Raw genomic sequence first — 19,589 nt, 5'->3', positions numbered from 1 at the left:
GGTAACACAGGCATCTGAAAGGAGATGCTAGTTATGAGTCAAAGACACACAACAACCAGGCCAGGAATCCAGGTCGGTGATGGACCACAGCGTGGCTCCGAAGGTGAGGGATATACAGGATGGAAGAGCTGCAGGACTGAAGGAGCAAGTTTGAGCAATTACCAGGGTTGTATGATAAGCAAAAGTCACTCTGTCAAAAGATGAATAGTGATCAGTGTCAAGCAGTATCGAAAGGTCTTTCTTTGATCCTGCCCCAAGGAGGAGGAGATCCTGACTGCCCTCGGGGATGTGAACAGGCCAAGTAGGCTTTTCTGAAGTAAGAGATACTTGGGGAATGAGCAGCTATCTCCAAGGAACGCGTACCCTGAATTCCTTGAAGCAAATAGCTTTGTGTCTGCACTTGAGGGACGCTGCGCATTCACTCTTCTAAAGTAACTACCAACAGGCATCTGTGGCTGTTCCTGTGACTGTCAGATGACTGACGGCAAGTGGTGTAGTGGTGAAGCACAAGTTACCTCAAACCAAACGTGCCGAGTGCATGTCCCGCCGGTGCAGCACCCACGGGGAACGGGAGGCCTGTACAGCTCGCGGAGGGTTCCCTGCCCTCAGATGTGCTCCCAAGGGAAACTGAGGGCCGGGGCACCCACCCGCAACGCGCTGAGAAAGTTCAGACCAGTCGGACCTGCAGCACAATGCCCGCCCGCGCCCTTGTTTGGGAAGAAACGTGATTTAGTTGTTATTTGTCAGCGATCACCTCGAATCGCCAGTGACAGGGCGAAGTGCCGCCGGGCGCGGCTCCGGGCTGACGGGGCGGCGGGACGCGGCGATCGCGCCGCGGGCACGGGCCGCCCCACACCGCGGCCGGGCCGGGGCTGCCGCAGCAGCTCGGGGCGGTGCAGCCAGTGCCTTGTGCGCCTTCCCCAGCGCTGTCCCGGGAGCGGCCCCGCCGGGCTCCTCCACAGGGGACCGGGGAGGCGCGTCCCGCTGCTGCCCGGTGCCGCGGGGCCGGAGGGCGGCCCGGCCCGGCGAGACGCGTCCGGTAACCCGCGGGACGGCCGAGCCGTGCTGGAGACACCCAGAAGTTTCCAGCCAGCCAGCCGGCCGGCTCGCTCCGCAGCCCGTCCTCCTCCTCGTACGCGGCCCTCCCCCGGCCCTCGGCCCTCCTCCGCCGCCGCCCCCCGCGCCGCCGTTTCCAGACACTTCCAGCCCCGCGCCTCCGCCCCCCCGCCCCGCGGCGGATAAAGCCGCCGGGCCGGCGCCCCCGCCCGGTACTGGGCACGGCACGGCACGGCCCGCCATGAGCGCCGCCGCGCACTCCCCGCCGCCGCCGCCACAGCAGCAGCCGCAGATGGAGGGCAGCGCCGAGCCGCTGCCCCCGGGCTGGGAGATCAAGATCGACCCGCAGACGGGCTGGCCCTTCTTCGTGGATCACAACAGCCGCACCACCACCTGGAGCGACCCGCGGCTGCGGGCGGCGGCGCAGGTACGGCGGGGGGGGCCGGCGCTGCCCTTTGTCTCTGGCGCACTGCGGGCCCCTCGCCGGCGCGTCACGGCGCCCGGTACCGCGGCCCGGCCGCGTTTGCTTCGAAGTCGGTTAAGCCCATCTGGCCTGTGGGGAGGCTCTGCGTCTGATGGGTCTGGTTGTCAGCTGTGAGCAGCCCAAAGAATGAATACCCTTAAAAAAATACGAAGCCCAGCCTGGACTCTTACTTGTCAAGGGTTTTTTTCTTTTCTATTTTTATCTTTATTTTTCCTTTTTTTTTTGTAATCTTTTTTCTTTTTTTTTTTTTCTGTTCTTTTCCTCTCCCGCTGTCTGGTAACAAACTCTCAGCAGCTGCCCGCTCTGGTTTTGCTCTCAAGCATGCTCAGAGAAAAGCCGTATCTTAGTCCAAATATGTCCATGGAGGGAGAGGCGGGAGGGGAGGGCGGCTGCGGCCCCGCCGGGCCCCGGGGCATGGCCCCTCGGGGCAGAGCCTCCCGCTCCGGGCCGCGCAGCCCTCGGACCCCCGCCGGTATTTCGCAGTGCAACGGCTGTGGGCAGAAAGTGCTGGAAACTGGAGCCGAAGTAGAAGTTGCCCGGTGGGAACAGGATTCTCGGCGGGGTTGCCGTGCCACTTGGCTGCGAGCGGCGTGGCCGCGGGCGGGGCCCCCCCGCCGGGGAGGGGGCTCCGCCACGTTACCCGGGCGCGGAGCGGGGCGGCCGGCGCCGGGAGAGGCGGGGGTGGCGGCGCGGAGCCGGGCGGCTGGCCGGGAGCCCGGGGCCGGCTGGGCCCGTGCTGCGCCGGGGGAGCCCCGGGCCGGGCGCCGCAGCCCCGGCTGTGAGCCGAGCCCCCAGCACACGGTGGCGGGGCCGCAGCGGCCCTGCGCCGTGCCCCTTGCCGCTATTCTGCTCCGCCCTCGCGTAGAAGGTGCGGGTCGAAGCGCTCGGCATAACTTATCATTTTAAGAACGGACTGCGTCTTAAAATAGCAGTTGCCCGGTTTGCGAGTGCGGGCTGTGAGCAGGCGCCTGTGCGAGGGCAGCCACGGGCTCTTCTGCCACAAACTAACCCCCACTGCAGCTTGCTCAGGGCTAGATCTATAAATAAAGGACATAATTCTAGTAATAATACAGAGAGGTCTTAGAAAAATGTAACGATAATACGAATATTGAGGCTGGCATAGAAAAAGGGCTTTAACTCTGTTTCAGGGGCACCATTTTCCTGCTGTGATGAGGCACCTGCTAACGTGGGCTGTTGCGGCAATAAAATAATACCTAGTATGGGGGTTTTTATAGCCATAAAACATACATGAGAAGAGTGCAGTGTTCACTCAGAGCTTCTGTTGCGGAAATACCGCTTGAAACTAACCTATTTAACTGAAAGGTCGTATTTAAGCTGCTTTTAATAATCTCAGCTACTCTGATGGATCAGTACTCTGCTTGAGTGGGTTCCATGGAAAAAAAAGCCCCAAATATTTTCACCCCTCTCTGATGTGAAATCTGTGGTAATGAAAAGTGCTTCCTCTTTTGCTGACTTGCATGGGTTATTACAGGTAGAGTTGCACCTTGGTTTATGTGGGATACACCTTTTTCCAAACAGGAAAATCTTATTCCTCACTATAAACAGAAATGTGTGTATGCTTTGGGATCATTCACTGAGAGAGACAGAAGTGCTTCCAGAGATGAATGTTGGAGAATTGTTGATTTTTTGGGTGTTGTTGAAAGGAATAAAAGCTCCAGTTTATGGTGATAGAAGTTGTGTGTAACTGATCTCGTACAGCCATTCGTCAGAGCCTTGAGTTAAGAATATCTGCTGGAATTAATGGACAGCTTCTGAAATCACTTGCTTGTTAAGTACCAGTGTATTTCATAAGGACATGGGTACTATTTAGCAAAAGAATCTTGGAATTGGGCTCAAGGAAATATTTCTCTTCCTAAATATTTCCTTAGCTAGGCAATGCCAAAGAAGACAGCTTACCCACTGATACTGCAGTTCAAATCCAGCAGTGATTTTTGAAGGCATTACTTTTTTTAAAAATGGAAACGGTTAGAAAGGACAAAATCACAGATGCAGGGAGGGACTAGGTATGAACAGCTTTCTGATTTTCCTTATTCTCAGTCTAGCTCAAATGAGAACTTGGGAGCTTTTGAGGTGAGCTGAGAATTGGAAAGGCTGACTGTGTGTAAGACTTCATGTACCTTCATCACCTTCAAGGGTGATGATACAAAGCGCAGACTTGTACAGAGTTTACTGATGCCTTGCTTTCTCTGAAATCAGGTGATTTTTTTAATCACCTTTATGATAGTCTTTAAATAACCTTCACACTATGGCTGTCAGTATTCTCTCTGAATATTTGTTCCCTTTCTGAAGAGATCTTGGCAATGAAATGAGGTATTACACTGTAAGTGGGCAACAGTAAAGGAGCCACAGGTCTAAAGCCAGCTGGGCTTTTCTGGCTAAGTAATGTAGCCGAGACAGTATTAATAATGAAGTTCTGCTTTTCCCAATTGGATGGTCTTGATCTTCCCATTACTCTAGGCTTCACATCAGTGTAACTACGCTGACTGCAGCAAACCATACCAGATACATAATCAGGTAAAATGAGAAATGGCTCTTCTAAAATTTTAACCCATGACAGAGCCATTTTAAGTCAACAGAACCAGACCTTGTTTTTGCATTTAAATATGTATTTTACATGTGTTCATAGATTCAGGTGGCACTCTTGTTATTTTCTTGTTCAGTCTGGCCTTTTTTTTACTCACTTAAAGGATGGGTGTCCCTCCTCTGCGTGTTTAGTTTTATGACTTGTATGAAATGACTGCAGTGTAAGGCTGGACTAGGGAGGCCTTCCAGAGAAAGAAAAGAAAATCTCTTACCCTACTCCAGTGAGAAGTCATGACTTTGCAAATTACTGAAAAACATTTATTAACCAAACCTCTTGGTAGACTATAATTACTTTCTTTGAAGTGTGTAATTAGTTAATAAGACAGTCAAAGGAAAAGGTACAATCAATATCACTAAGTGTGTATATGCATACTTCTACTGAGCATTTAGTAGCACTGTCACTCTGCCTGTCTTTTTTGGTTGAATTACTGTTTTCCTGTGCTTACCTGTTGTTGGTGTTTTCTGTGTTAGCTTATGCCATCACAGCTCTGCATACTTTCTGCAAGTTTGCCTTAGTGTTAAATGGTTGTTTTCGGTATTCCCCAAAGTGTTGGTAAAAATAATTACATTTAAAGGACAAAACAGAAAGAGGCTTGTATAAACATTTATTGATGCCCCTTCCATATGTTGTTTCCACATGCAGTAAACCCAACGGGAAATGCTGTAGCTAAAAATAGACCAAAGGAATTGACTGTGCTGAGCCTCACTGGACTAATATTACAGTGATCGATAGCTCACTAATGCTTTAGGTTTGAGATAAAAGCTGTAGCAGCCAGCCACAAAGTCTGGGAGCAGTCAGTGAAGTGATGCATCTGTTGGTTGCAACGATGACTGCACAGGCCTGAAGGAAGCGAGGAGCAGCCATGGATGGCTTCGTTGGTATTTGGGGAGCAGCTACCTACACTGTTGGCATGTGGGGAACAACTAACTACACCTCAGTTTCTGTCCTCACCCTTCATGACTCTTGTGTCTCTTTTCTCTCTGCTTCCCCAAATAAGTCTTAAGTCACTCGATTCCCATCTCTTTAGCAGTGAACTTATTTTTGAGCACTGACTTCTTGCGTTCAAGTTGACTGAAAAATTCTTGGTAGACTAAATTAGAAATTGCACTAAAAGTTCAATACAGCCTGTCTGAAAACTCTGCGCCTTCTATGGCGCTTCACACCAGCGAAGGGAATGTAAGACTAGGTAACAATTTAGGTGTCTCTTACCTGCAGTTCTTTTACATTACTTATGCTGATGTGTGTTCTGTCACAGTCAGGTTAATGAGTTAGTTGCAGGATTAAAAAGGTACTATATATAAAAGGCATAATATGTATGAGTGGTAAAATTATCAGTAGGGAATTTTTGGAGGCTTGTGTACTGGCTTTGTCCAGATTCCTTGAAGCTGCTTTGTGTAGTTTTTTCAAGCCCCCTTTGATAGAACATGGTAAGCAGGGAGTTAATTTATGGAGATACCGATTAATCTGAAAACCAAGGGTGGATCAGATTGGAAATCAGAGAAAGGAACACAAGGAAATGGTGCTAGAAATAAGCACTGTCTGGGCAAGAGGGAGAAGCAGGGAGGGTTTTGCATGTTTCTGTGTAACTCCTGACAGTGTACCCCTTACCTAAAGGAGGAAGGAAGAGTATTTGTGCCAGGGGGCAGCATTCTTACCTATGAATCATATTTTTATATTTTACAACATACACACAGGCAGGACTTATGCTGTGTGGTTTTGGAAAAATAGAATTGTTACCACTTGAACAATGATAAGGCAGGCAATAATCTTAACAGGCTTTGGGGTATACAGACAGTATCACTCTCTGGGCAACTCCACCTCTTTCTGTGGCAGCTATGCCCTCTCCTTGCCAAGTGAAACAGAAATATGAAATGGAATAAATGGCTTGTTCACACAAATTATATTACTTAATTATAGACAAAAAATGTATCCTCAGACATGTTGTAGAAGCTGTTGGTTTGATTCTTTATTTTTCCTTCCTGGTTTTACAGACAGGAAAATGAGACGTGGAGTGGGGAAGCAACTTGTCTAACATTGCCCAGTAGGTCAGGTAGCATTAAAGTACTTTTTTTTTTTTTTTTTTTTTTTTTTTGTTTAAATGGCTGATGGCAAAGCCTTGTAATGGATAAATAGGGTGCAGTGTAGCAGGTGTTTTTATAGTGCTAGAAAATGGTTGTTCAAGGAGGTCAGAAAACTTCTGTGTGCGAAATGAAATATGAATGAACATGTAGATCCTAACAACCTGTGCAATTCACAGCCAACTCTTCAATTGTTAGCTACTTATTCACCTTTTTTATGCTTTGGTGTTTTGCTAGTTCTTGAGGCTTGTACTTTGTTCCATGTTCCACATTTCTGGCTCGCAGCTAATAGCAGGAAAGCAACAGGTTGACCACCTGCTGCTTAGGTAAGCAGGCAGTGAACTGAAATAACTGAATAAAGTGTGTCATTCTCATCACCCTTGACAAGGATATTTCTGTTGGCACTCTAAAGAGCTTTTCTTTAACCCCGTCCATTAAAGCTGATACGATGGGTAGTGATACCAGCTCTCTAAGAGTGCTTACTCTTTGTAGCAGTCAGTGCTGCTTTCTCTGAACATGTTCAGTTTGGCCCATCGGATTGTTTTGGTGCATGGGCCAACTTCCACTCATGGGCATAAAGGGCAAGTTTTGTCCTGTCTGCACCAAGGCATTTTAGCCAAAGAAAGAATGGTCTTAGTGATCAAAAGAAGAACAGTTTTAGTTTCTGAAACAAGATTGGCCTGCAAGATAGCCAACGTTACTTGCTCCAGTAAGGCTTTCTGTTCTGGAAAGCTTAGGAATAGATTTCTCCTCAAATTTTTAATGGTGTTTATTTATTTCTAATGACATCATTGTGCTTCATCATTAGAGCATATGTTAATGTAATACGTGCATAACACAACATGATGATTACAAGAGAGAACAAAAGGCCTATTTGCCTATACATGTGTATGTTAGGAAATAGAGCTCAGCATTCAACAAGGGAAACATCAAAAGCAGCTTGGCATATAAATGGGTTACATGATGTGACCAACAGAGTTCTACTGAGACAGCTCATGCGACTGAGCTTATTCATGGTTCCTTCAGTCATTAGCTAATGATATCTTGCTTAAATGCCTATGTGCTCAGTATATATATTTAAGCACAAATTATGAGTAAAAGAGTGAGCATGTGAAAACCTTCAGTAGCTGAAGCACGACAGGAGGAAGTCAGGGGTCAGCGCTGAGAGCAAATCACTCTCCACCTTCCCACTTGTCTACTTCTCTGGGAAGTATTAATGAAATGTACTTTATGCTAATGTTGTACTATTAATATGCTTAAACAGAAAGCAGTGTTGAGAAACTTTTTAGGAGTACTTGGATATGCCGATTTCTGTCGGTGGCAAAGCTAGTGTAGTAGTTTAGATTTATTTACTTAGTACAACAGAAAAGAAAGAAAAGGTCTGGCCAAAAGTAAAATACAAGTGGATGTGAAATCTAGTTCTAATGGCTAAAGTTTTGCCTTTCCAAGACATAAAATGGTGAGGGTTTAATAACTGGAATTGGTACACCATTCTTGGATACAATTGTTGGGTACTGCTGGCGGTTTTGGTTATTATGGCAGCGTCTGATAAAAAAATAATTTGAATATATGTGTAAAGAAAACTTACTTGTGGTATTTTGGTCACTGGTTTTAGTTACCGTTGTATTCTGTTGTGGAAGAACAGAATTGTATTACTCCCTTCTTGCTGAATATGTAGGATCTGGCTTAAAATCACAGGAGCTGTTCTCTCAAGTCACATTTTGTCAAATACTGGTGTTTTCTCAGTCATTTGAGCAACCAGAGTGCTTTCATTTGCATGATACTTTATAGCAGCAGCTTAGAAGTTCAGAATGTACTGAAGTCAGTAGACCTTCTGTTTGCATACAGAAAGAGATTGTTCATCTCTTGGGAATGTTAGTGAAACTTGTGTTCCTTTGCTGGATCATATTTACAAAACAAGCACAATTTAAATATTTGCATTGCTGTTTTGCAAGAGCTGCAAAGGTGCTACATGTGTGTATAATGCATAACATGCTTTAGAGAACTTAATTCACTGTACTGCAAATAATATCAGTACAGGTCAAGAAACATGGCAGTATGATGGCAGCAAAACCAGCTTTTTAACTTTTTCTATAGACCACTTCAGTATAAGAGGAAGGAAAAATGTATTGTGCAAGGAGTCTCAGAAAGGAGATTGCAAGTTTGGCAGAACTATTCAAGTAATCTAATTTCATTCCATTAGTACAGCCATCTGGATGACTCCAGTGGCAGTTTGCTAGCATCAGCAGTGACTGAATTTGCAGGTTTCTGCGTTTCAGTCTGGAATAGCACTTAAGCAGCCACCAGGACCCATTAGGAGTTATGCCATTATCTACTCCGGATAGATAGTACAGCTGTACCAGGAGTTCTTTTCTGTGGTTTTTCTCTTGCTGTCAGTGTTCTTCAGTCTAATGCCACACAGTGTCAGAACTGACTTAAAATCTGAGCAAGTTTGAGGATTTTAGCGTCACTCCTGACCGTGCCCTTCCCATGGGAAGCCAAGAGTAGGATGTGGGGGTATGAAGTGTTTTTTCCAATTGCACAACTTGTGCTGGCTGCACCTTTATTTATCATGGTGATGGCCTCACAACAGAAACGCATGTCCTCGTCCTGAGAGGTGGGAGCGCTGTCATTCCTGCTGAGCAGATCTCCCAGCACAGCTTGGCTCTCCCGCTCGCAGCTTGTCCAAAACACAGCGATGCTCTTCTTTCGTTTGACTGGCCGTGGTGACTCCTTGACGCTTGCTGGGCACCTCCTGAAATGGTGGATGGGGCCTGAGCTGCTGGCTGATTCAGGCCTACATGCAGTGTAGGCCAGGACTGTTGTTAACATTTCTGAGCTGCTAGAGGGAGACTTCTGCATTTTTGTGCTCCGTCCTTTTTGGGGATTCTGTCTCTTAAATGTAAAAGAAACGTGTGATCCCAGCCAGGATTCCGGCGGTGCTGGTGGTCAACCCTGCTGCTTATGGGGAAAATTCATTGATACTCTGAGAATAATACAGTTTTTCTCGACTTTATTGTCAAGAACTTTTTGTTTCCTTGGATTGAGGGCAGGAGAAATTTACTTCAGCTTTTTAAATGCAGTAATACGAGGTGGTTTTCTGGTCTTTGTGCTTAAACTAGGAAGGATGATGGACTAAGGCTTGTCACTTGTTTATTGGTCATATCTCTCTGTGTAGATTTGTGTTAAATGTGAGCTCTGGGCTTTTTCGGATAGCATGTTTGTTAATATAATGAGCAAGAACTATTTGATAGGAGGCAAATGAAAACAAAACACAGCCATTTTTGGTCTCCTGCCTACCTCTTCTGTGGGATGGGAATTAAAGTATTCAGAAGGAACCCATGAATCTCTGCTCTGTAGTGTTAAGACTAGAGTATTCCAGAGCTCAATTCCATTCCTCCTCCTTGGCTGCAGTGTCCCCAGGCACACCTGAGCTTCTGAAGCCTTCCAGAACCTGTTTGTCCAGGCTGGAAATGCAGGTTTCCATGCACCAAGCAGAACTGAAAAGCTTGACTATGGGGGAGTATTGGGATCCACATGCACTCACTGTTCTGCTGGATTCTCACTAAAAATGAACTTAAACCACTTGCAGCCACCTTCCTGAACCCAAGGCCTCTTTAGTCTTCAGTCGTGGTGCTGTAGTGTCATTCCTCAGTGCAGGGCATTTCAAAGTACACGGGATTGTGCATGTTCATGGACATACCAAATGGTGGGAAGAAAGGGAACAGGAAAGAAGGAATGTTGAGGATGTGGTGATTAGAACAGTTGCTTGTGCGAGCCAGTTTTTTAGAGTTACATACCAGTTCAGTGTCGAAGAGAACAGTGTGGGTCAGGAAGAGCAGTTGTGATGAGAGCACCTTTCCTAACTATGAAGCAGAGGGATCTGAGCTACTGATGATGGGGGGGGGGGGGGAGGGGGAGGGATGCTGCACTTCTTCCTTTGCTGAGAACTGCTGCAGTGTGACTGTGCTGTTAAGAGACACACACAAAAATTGGTCTGTGGTTAGCAGACCTGACTTCAGGGGAGAAAATGCCTGGATCAGAGGACCAGTTCAAAATACTGACTTTCCCCAGGAGCAGCACAGCTTGTCTGAAGCTGTAAGAATAAATGACAGGTTATGAGACTATAGTTTATGCTGTGGCTCTTACAGGGGTCGGCGTTTCTATTAAAAAAAGCATTAAACTTGCCAGAAGTTTAACCTTGGATATAAACTGAATGGTTTGAAAAAGCAGTCCAACCTGATTTTTCTTTGGTTTTGGGCTGGCTCTTTTGTATTTCTTACCAGGGCTTAAGTTGCAGAGGCAGATTTCTCAGATAGCAAAGATAAAAGAAAAGGGTTCAAAACAAGGGCAGCCTGAAGGGTCTGAAAATTAAGCCAAGGGAGGGGAAGGCCCATGGTCAGACTCCCAGGAGGGTGTTAAGGGGGGGGGGGGGGGGCAGGAAGGCAGTGGGACACTGTCCCTGTTGAAGCCTTGGCAAGCATTTGTCATTGTGGCTTACTCCAGAAGATGGAAGGTCTTATCCCCAAATGGAGCAGTTCAGAACATTAGACCCCTAAAATGCCAAGAGAAGAGCTGGCAGCTAGGGCAGATCTGTCACCCACCCAGGTGGAACGGAGCAAGCATGGCAGAGAGCCTTCTCATGTCAGGGCATCTATAGGTGCTGCTGCCCCGACCCTTTCTGCAGGGAGTCTGGCAAGGCTGGAAGTGAGTGAATCTCCTTTTTATAGCCGGGGGAGCCGTGCCTGTAGGTGGGGTGACTGGCAGCCTGTGTCCTGAGAAAACTCTCGTGTTTCACCCGCCTGCTCCCTCCGTCAGGGAGACTGTGCGGAGCAGCTGGGGCACGCTGGGCGCAGAATGCCGGAGTCAGCACCGGGCGAGCAGCAAGGTGCTTCTTCCGACTGTCGAACCATCAGTTTCCCTCCCAGCTCGGCAGCCTGCTCGGCTCCACGCGCCGGCAAACATTTGGCTCTGGCTCTGCCTCACATTGTTGCTAGCTGAGCGCACCTCAAATTTATTTTCCGGCAAATGCAGTTTGCTGGCGTAACGTTGCATCCCTCCGGATCCTGGGAGAGATGGCTGCCGGGAGTGCTGTGGGCTCAGGGCCGTGCTGGTGAACTGGGAAATGGTTGTTGGTGCCTGGGGTCCTGAAGCCCCCTGACAGCCTGTGTGGAGCAGAGGAATGCGGTTTCCTGGTGGGGTGAATTGAAAATGACTCATCGGTCAGCAGTGGATCTGGTGCAGACCTTGGCATGAGATCATCCTTTTTCTGCAACTGGAAAAGCCAATTGAAGATTATTTCTCTGTGCGAACTTTCTAGGCCTGGCTCTCCTTTGTGCCTTCTCCAGAATTTTTCCGTTGTTTGTGGAGGGTTTTTTTAATGAGTAAAAGGAAATGCAACATCAGGGCTCTGACTTTGAACTTGGTCCTTTGAGTGCTTGCTACCTTTATTTTAATAGCTTGCCTACATAATAGCCTTTATTCTCTGCAGTTTCACTGCTTACAGGAATTCTCAGAAATTACTTTTTAAGGGGATACTGTCATACAGGAAGAACACTCAAAATCGGGTTGGTAAAATATTCTTAATGAATGAGTATGTTAATGTGTACAGAAGCAACATAAAATATTTTTGCCGCTTAAACACCTCTTTAAAAATAGGGTTTCCAACACTTGCACCATATGTCCCCTTATTAAATTCTCCTCTTACTGAATAATGACATTACCCTCTGAATGACAGAGGTGCTTGTTATATGATCTGACTTAGAGATACATCTGGAACTTGGCCCTCGTGGGGCCTCAAAATAGAATGACCGATGCAGGAAGAACTTACTAGAGGACTTGTGAGGGCTCTTAGTACAAACCACTTCCACCCTTGCCAGAGCTTTGACATTGTCTGGTGAACATACTCGGGCGACACAGGATTTCAGCTTGCTTTTCAGTGGTTTTCCTCTTCATTACACTATCCTGTCGTCTTTTCCCTCAGTATTTGCTGAACTGGATCCTCACCTTGCTGAAAGTGAATATATTCTTCAGTATGCAGCATGATACTGCTCAGATAGCCAGTGGGAAGAGCAATACCAACATACATTGTGCTTCTGGTGGGATTAGGCTTCCTTGGAAGTACCTTTTCAGATGTTACCTGTAGCATGGGTGAGTTCTGAGAGGTACTAAGGAAATGCCTCTGGTCCCACACACACTTTGTTGAATTGGAAGAGCTCCATCTGAAGGGGTGGGCTGTTGGCTAAATGCAGGTAATGCGCACTAAGTAAGAGATCCTGCTGTAATTAGGCAGGTGTTTTAAAGCCAAAGTTGGTAGTTAGGAGAAGTGAGGGTAAAAGCCTCATATGTAAGCAGATTTTTTTTTTTTTAGCTTCGTCTCTTCTCTTGCCTGCAGATCTGGGGTGTTAGCACCTGCTGTTAGCTGCCCTGCACGGACCTGAGAGAGTCAGAGCTTCTTATATGCAGCTGATATTGGGACAGACCTTTAGGGCAGTTCTTTCTTGCCAGATGTATTGAGCTACCAAGTGCTATGTGATGTTTTTAACTTCTAGGAAGGCCAGTCATCAGCAAATGGTCCATCTCGTGATAGCCCCAAGCAGCTGCCAGCAAGAGAAGGAAACATGGGATACCCCAAGCTCCGGGCTGGCTATATCCCTATTCCTGTCATCCATGAGGGCATCGATGGCAGACAGCAGCACCCGTGCTTTTCTGCTCCACAGCCTGGTGTGCAGCGATACAAGACAGAAGCTGTGCCTACTACGGTGCAGGCACAGCCACCTCTAAGGGGGGCCTATGCCGGCCCCGAGTCCCCTCCGAGGGGACCGCCGGAGGCTTCTCAGACAGATAAACAATGTGGACAGACAACAGCAGCTGCAGCAGCCCAAGCGCCGGCCACACACGGACCCGAGGTAACTTGTCAGTGTTGCTGGGGTGTGTTTGCATTGGTCCTTGCAGCATTTATGGCCTGAATGTCACGCGGGTAGTTTATCCTTCAGAAAGCCAAACTTGCCACAGGATTGCATTTTCCCAATACTTCCAGAGTATTAAAATGCAAAAGTGCACAGTCATGGCAGCATAAATATGTAAGGTTTTTCTAGCATAGCTTGCTTTCATTCTAGAATGGTTCTGCAGAAATCAATGCATGTAAATGGCTTCTGCAGAAAGGGAGCCTCAGAGCTGCCCAGGGCCTGCAGCAGGGGAGGATTGTTTATACTGGTTCCCCCACAAGCGGAGGATATAAAGTCTCTGTTCTGCACCATGAGTCACACCGAAGTGATCAAAGCAGGAGAGACAAAACTGAAGTGGCCAGTTGGCTAACAACCCAGACCATTTCACAAGTCCTATTGCTGTGATCTTTACTTTCCAATTTAATATTTCAGGTGTATTCAGTGTATAGATTAAAAATACTTCACAATTAACTTTTACAGCCATATGGATGTTTGTCCTTCAGTGGCATGTTAGAATATTTTCAAACTGTGAACTCTTAACAAAAAGCAAGCAGGGTGACTTTTTTTTTTTCGGAAGGCAGGATTTTGGTTTGCCTGTTCTCTCTAGACATTTTACAGAATTGGTATTCTTGCAATATATGGAAATACCATCCTCATTTTTATTCAAAGTAAGATGAGCAGGAAATTCAGCCTTCACCAGGTCTGTAATTCAGCGGTGGTGGCTTTTTCTGAACCCTGTCTGGAGTCTGAGGAACATAATTAAAATTCTGTTAGCAGGTTTCTTCAGTTGTCTTGATTAACGATGCCTTGTCCATGCAGTACCAGGACAAGAGGCTCAGCTTTTCCTTCTCCCAACACTGCACAGCTTTGCCTTGTATGTAGAGTGGCTTCAGGAACATGTCTTCTGTGCCTCTTACTGAAGTCCTCTGAGGTAACTACTGAGGACCTCAGAACTTGCTGTTACAAGCTTTAGGCAGCACAGTGTGGGTATCGACTGACCAGAGCCTGTGATTGTACCTTCAGACCCCATGTCAACAAGGCTACCAGCAGTGGTAAGGATGGGTACCATAATGCAAACCAGCATTTTCACAGGCAGCTGGGCAGTTCACCAGCACTGAAAGAAGGGTCATGTTCCCCTTCTGCCTTGCCTGCCCTTTTCTTGTCTTCTGGCTGTGTGGTCCTGTTCTCTCCTCTGCCAGCTCCAGGCTTTCACTGAGCTGTGTAACAAACCCATCAGGAAATCATTTTTTTCCTCTTAGTGAGTGAAACTGGTCAGAGAATAGCCTGGCAGCTGCTGGCATTGGTGCAGAGTAGGTGAGGTGATGGATTGGCATAGCAGGCGGTGGGAGGGAGCTGTGAGCAAACAAACTGCCTTTCCCCAAACTGCAGACCCACAAATTGGAACAGGCTGGGAACTGGATTCTGCAGTGAGCCCAGTGCTTACTTCTGCTAACAGCAGGTTGAAGTTTTTGTGTGGTTTTTGCTGCTGGTGCCAAGGGGCTAAGGTGTTGGGAGGGCCTGGGGGGGGGAAAGGGAGCATTAGCCATATGTGCATTGCCGTAGCCTGCTACTCAATTACATACTTAAAAAAACAAACCAACCCAAAACCAAACAAACAAAAAACCCCAAACAAACAAAATCTGTTAAGTGTGACTGGGATCAGAAGTCTAGATGTTGTATGCCTCTGTTAAGGGGTTGGTTTTTTGTCTCTAGCATGTAATTTGTTTGCTTAACTTCAGTTTACCTCAAATTTAACAGGCTTAGACAGGAACAGCCATGCAAAAGTAGCAAACATTCTGACTGAGCATCCACTCCCTGCTCATTTGAGGGCTGGGAATGCTGTAGCTCAGGTTTCTACTTGTTATAATGATGCTCTCAACTTCTGTGGTTTTATCTAGTGAGGCCCTTGGCCAGAAAACCAAGGAAGTGGATCCCTTGTGTGCTGGAAACATGAGTTCAGTTTCTGTGACCATCTCCTTTTCTCTTTGGAAATTAAAAGTACTGTGAGAACAAAATGGTTAAAATACAATAATGGATTTTGTTTTTGTGGCAGCCTCAATCTCCTGGAGCTTCCGATTCTTCAACCGCTTCCCCTCAGTCCTCTGGCAGACCCAATGCAGGAAGCCATCAGCTTCCTCGTGGTTATATTCCAATTCCTGTGATCCACGAAAATATCCAACGGCAACCAACACAAGTCTACCATCAGGCACAGAAGACCCACTACCCTGCCCAGCAGAGTGAATACCAAGCCCACCAACCAGTGTTTCATAGAATTCAACCAGATGAGAGGGAGCCCAAGACGGCACGAGCGCAGTCTCCGTTCAGAGTGTCTCAGAGAGGCTCGTCGAGCCGTGAAAGCTCACCAGCCAGAGTTACCACCCAGATACAGCCCCCAGCTCCCATCCGAGTGCAGACAGTTGTAGACAGACCCCAGGTATGTAGAATGGGGAAGGGAATTACCTGCCAGGTATTTTGTTCAGTGTGGCTGGAGCTGAAAAATTAACTTGTACTCACAGGTATGTGAAAGCACGTAAAGCAGTCTCTATTTCTGGCTTTAAAACAAACCAGGAGATACTGAGATAATGTTATAAGCAAATTGCCTTTCCACCTATCGGGAGTGTGGAGTCTTTAGATTACTGAAATATGATTTAACACACAATTTGATTTTCCTCTCGTCAGAGTATAATTTGGTGTAATTACACTGAGGTCACTGATGTTGCATTATGTTTGTGAGAAGAAAATCAGGTCTCTGGGATTTATGACATCTGTGTAAATATACTTCATTGATGTCTCAGAACCATTTAGGATAGCATCAGACGAACCAAGTAATTTTAGTCATGAAGAAAGAGGATCACCAAAATCTAGTCTGAGCTTTTTATTCTTCCTACATAAAGCACGCTCTTGCTCATAGAACATGTTGCTCATCAGACGTTTTTTCCATGTTAAAATTCTTACTAAAACTACAGCTAAGGACTACTGGGAATTTGACAACTGAGTGTGTGGAAGAGGGTATGTACGAAAACAAGACTTGATTTCCTCTCTGGAGAGATTTCACATTAAAAATGTGAACGAACAAAAAAAAATGACAGAAGTATTAGGTTGATACCTTTGAAAACCCAGGTGCTAGGACAAAATGATGAAGACTTCAGATTTAATGGCACGTTCTGCGTTATGTTGTCTCACAAAGGGAGTTCTTTAGCCAGTGTGCAGAGTCAAGATACCATTTATTGCACGTCTGCGCAGAGATGGGAGCTAGCTGCTAAATGCACAAAGCTAGCATTCCTCTTCACACATTGTAAAACATTTTATACACTTCGAACAAGGGTTTACAATTACATTTAGTAATTAATAATTTAACTCTCATTGGTTCTTACAAGCCTCATTTCTGTTTAAAGGTACAGCATTATTTTCTTTCACCTTGCATGTTCTGTGGGGAGGGGGCTTTGTTAGTAGGGGGCTTTCTTTGCTGGAGGGTGGATGTTTTAGTATGCTAATTAGAGTAGTTCATGCCTAGTTCAAGTAATTCTTGTTTGGTCTCATTAACCATTTCATTCTCTTGGAGCTTACCTTGTTATGCCCCAACTTGAGGTATTTGTGGTGTCTATTCCTTCTCCCAAGGCTAGGAGATAGTTTTGAATTGGAACTATTTGAATTTGAACTATTTATTAAAATAATAGTTTTATTAACTATTTGTAACATCCTCATTTTTACAACGTCTTTCTTGTTTTTATTATAAATATTTACGTACTTTTGTCTAAATTTCAAGTTTGATCTAATATTGAGCCAGCTGATTAGGGAACTCAGTTCACACCTGTAAAAATAAGTTAGCATTGTAACTGTAATCAAATTTTGTGCTTGAAAGCAGTAACAGCTTGTCAGTGTAGGCCATTTACTTACTTGGTTTAAATGTAAATGTGTAGGTAATTTTGCTTCAGCCATGTTAATCCGTGAGAGCTGGATGTAGTACCTTCCCAAAATCACGGTATATATGCACAAGTAAGTGGAGGGGGTGGCAGGGGAAGGAGAATACAGGTCTCGCTAATTCTAGTTTTCTGCCAAGATTTCAAATATAATCTCAATTTCAAGAAACTTCTGATTTGATAACAGTTAGATTTGTAGTAACCCTAGGGATTGTCTCTAATCACTACAGTGTAATAAGATTGACATAGTAACCTCTTCATGTAAGTACTGTAAAGATAGAACCAGTAGAAGTGAAAACAAGCAGTAAAAAAAGGAATGTCCTGAAAATGGGAACAGGATGAGAATAGCCCAAAATGTGATTAAAACTCAAAAGTAGTTAGTTTTCTGAGAAACACAGCTCTTAGTTAGTGGTGCACTGGGGATGAAATCTCGACTGTGCTGCAGTCAGCTGCACCAAATCTTACTGGCTTAAGTCAGGTGAGGGCTTTGCTTTTAAGGTGATATCTTATAAAACTGCTCATAGGGCTGATTTTAGTGAGCATGGGCAGGATTTGGTGGGTTGAAATTTAATGTCTTAAGAGTTCATTGGTGCATGTAATCAGCAATGCCTTGGAAACGATAACTGAACTCTTAAGCACAGTGCTGTTTTATTTTAAAACAGTAAAATTCAGCAATGCACAGGAAAAGTTAATCATCTGGTGTGTGCAAAAATTGCACTTCTAGAAGTACAGAAAATTGGATGTTAGATTTCTTGTTCTTTAGAAGGAAATAAGGAGTGCTGTTCACTGTGTCTCAACACAAACTTGCCTTGCTCACCAGGTTTCTCAGCAACAAGCCCCACCTCAAGAACCACTGAAACCATCCCCACCACCTGAAATCAAACCTGAAAACAAGGCAGTCCCACCCGAAAGTGAGGCACCATCATCTTACATCCCAATTCAGGTCACCCACCAAGAACCAGATTCTAAACTACCACCCCAGAAGCCTCCAGCCCAGGCAGAGAAAGCTGACAAAAAAGTTCCCTGCCCAGCTAAGATTGTTCCCCCCCAGGAAAGGCCACCTCCTGAAGAAGCAGCAACACCGAAGACGATGGAAACAGGAGAACCTGAAAAGCATCCTGGTGTTTTGAAAGTGGAGGCAATTCTGGAGAAAGTACAAATGCTTGAGCAGGCAGTCGACTCCTTTGAAGGCAAGAAAACTGACAAAAAATACTTGATGATTGAAGAGTACTTGACCAAAGAGTTGCTAGCCCTAGACTCGGTGGACCCCGAGGGTCGTGCGGATGTGCGCCAGGCCAGGAGAGATGGTGTAAGGAAGGTCCAGAACATTTTGGAAAGACTTGAACAGAAAGCAGAAGATGTCCCAGAACCTGTTCAAGTTGATGGACTTCAGCCAAACTTGCCAGAGCCTAAACCACCACAGGAAATCATGGAGATTGAGCCTGTGGTAGTCAAGAGCAAGGGAGATGCCAGTAACAAAGATGCCAAAGAGGAACCCAAAGTGGAAAGACATCAGCCTGAAACTAAGGAGGAAGTGTTTACCAATCTCACCACTACAACAAACACATCTAATAATCCAACTGAACCATAGCCACGTGCTGGAATTAAAATCTCTCAGACTTTATAACTTGAAGTGTGTTTAAGTGAATTTTAAGTTGCATGCATTTCCAGAGCTCTTTTCAACTGGTTTTTAATCAACATAGCAGCTTGGGACACAGTAAACACTCTGTTGGGGGAAGGAGGGAGTTAGAAAGTAATGCATTTATCCTTTATTCTTACACTATGTAAAAGACATGTTTCAAAAATAAACCCTGTACATTAATCACTTGTAGATCAGCTGAGTGGAGGAAAAAAGCCAGCTACTTCAGGGTTAATATTGATGCGTGTTGTTTAGGGTGTATTCTTTTGCAGGTGATTTTTGTAAAATCAGTGGCCTGCATAGTCAGAATACCAGTCCTTTTAAGTATAGCCACTCTTAACAGTAATGTTTTTATTTTTAATGTTCACAGTTGGGCACTTTAAGTAATGATGGATAGAAAGTGTGTAAGAAACTGTAGGGATATTTATATGTGTGCAGGACTTCAATGCTATATTTTAAGAGGGAAATAAAATAATATAGAAGCCTAATTTAGTCCTGTGATTTTATAAGCTGGAAATGTAAGGGCAGTATTTGGTTTCAAATACACTCTTCTAAACACAGATATTTTTTTTTTTTCTTTTAGCCCATCATTGTAGTTTGTCTGATAGCTGCTTTCTCATCAAGACCAAAATGTGCCTTTCTTCTTTCACTTGCTTCCTTTTAATGTTGTTTCTGTATCACATACATGAATTGAGGAAAGAATTTGGCTTAGTATTTCCTTTTACTTCTCCCCCTGGCCTTGGGAGTTTCACCATTTGAGGTACCACTCAAAACCATTTAACAGAAGTGTTTATAACATTAAGAAATCTATCTACTGCTGTTGTCTTACAGAAATATACTTTCCAGCATCTGAACTTGTT

At 45.4% G+C, this 19,589-nt stretch overlaps 1 protein-coding gene across 1 annotated transcript; it reads left to right on the top strand.

Moving 5' to 3' along the window:
- Positions 1–1,223: 1,223 nt before the first annotated feature.
- Positions 1,224–19,289, top strand: BAG3 (BAG cochaperone 3). The gene is made up of 4 exons (XM_056352467.1): positions 1,224–1,483; positions 12,775–13,131; positions 15,224–15,604; positions 17,911–19,289. Exons 1-4 carry the CDS (start codon positions 1,298–1,300, stop codon positions 18,679–18,681), a joined length of 1,695 nt encoding a protein of 564 aa, XP_056208442.1. The 5' UTR covers positions 1,224–1,297; the 3' UTR covers positions 18,682–19,289.
- The last annotated feature ends 300 nt before the right edge of the window (positions 19,290–19,589 follow it).

Source organism: Falco biarmicus, chromosome 9, assembly GCF_023638135.1.
Source record: "Falco biarmicus isolate bFalBia1 chromosome 9, bFalBia1.pri, whole genome shotgun sequence".
Taxonomy (NCBI): Eukaryota; Metazoa; Chordata; class Aves; order Falconiformes; family Falconidae; genus Falco; species Falco biarmicus.
This window is presented reverse-complemented; position numbering and strand designations above follow the sequence as displayed.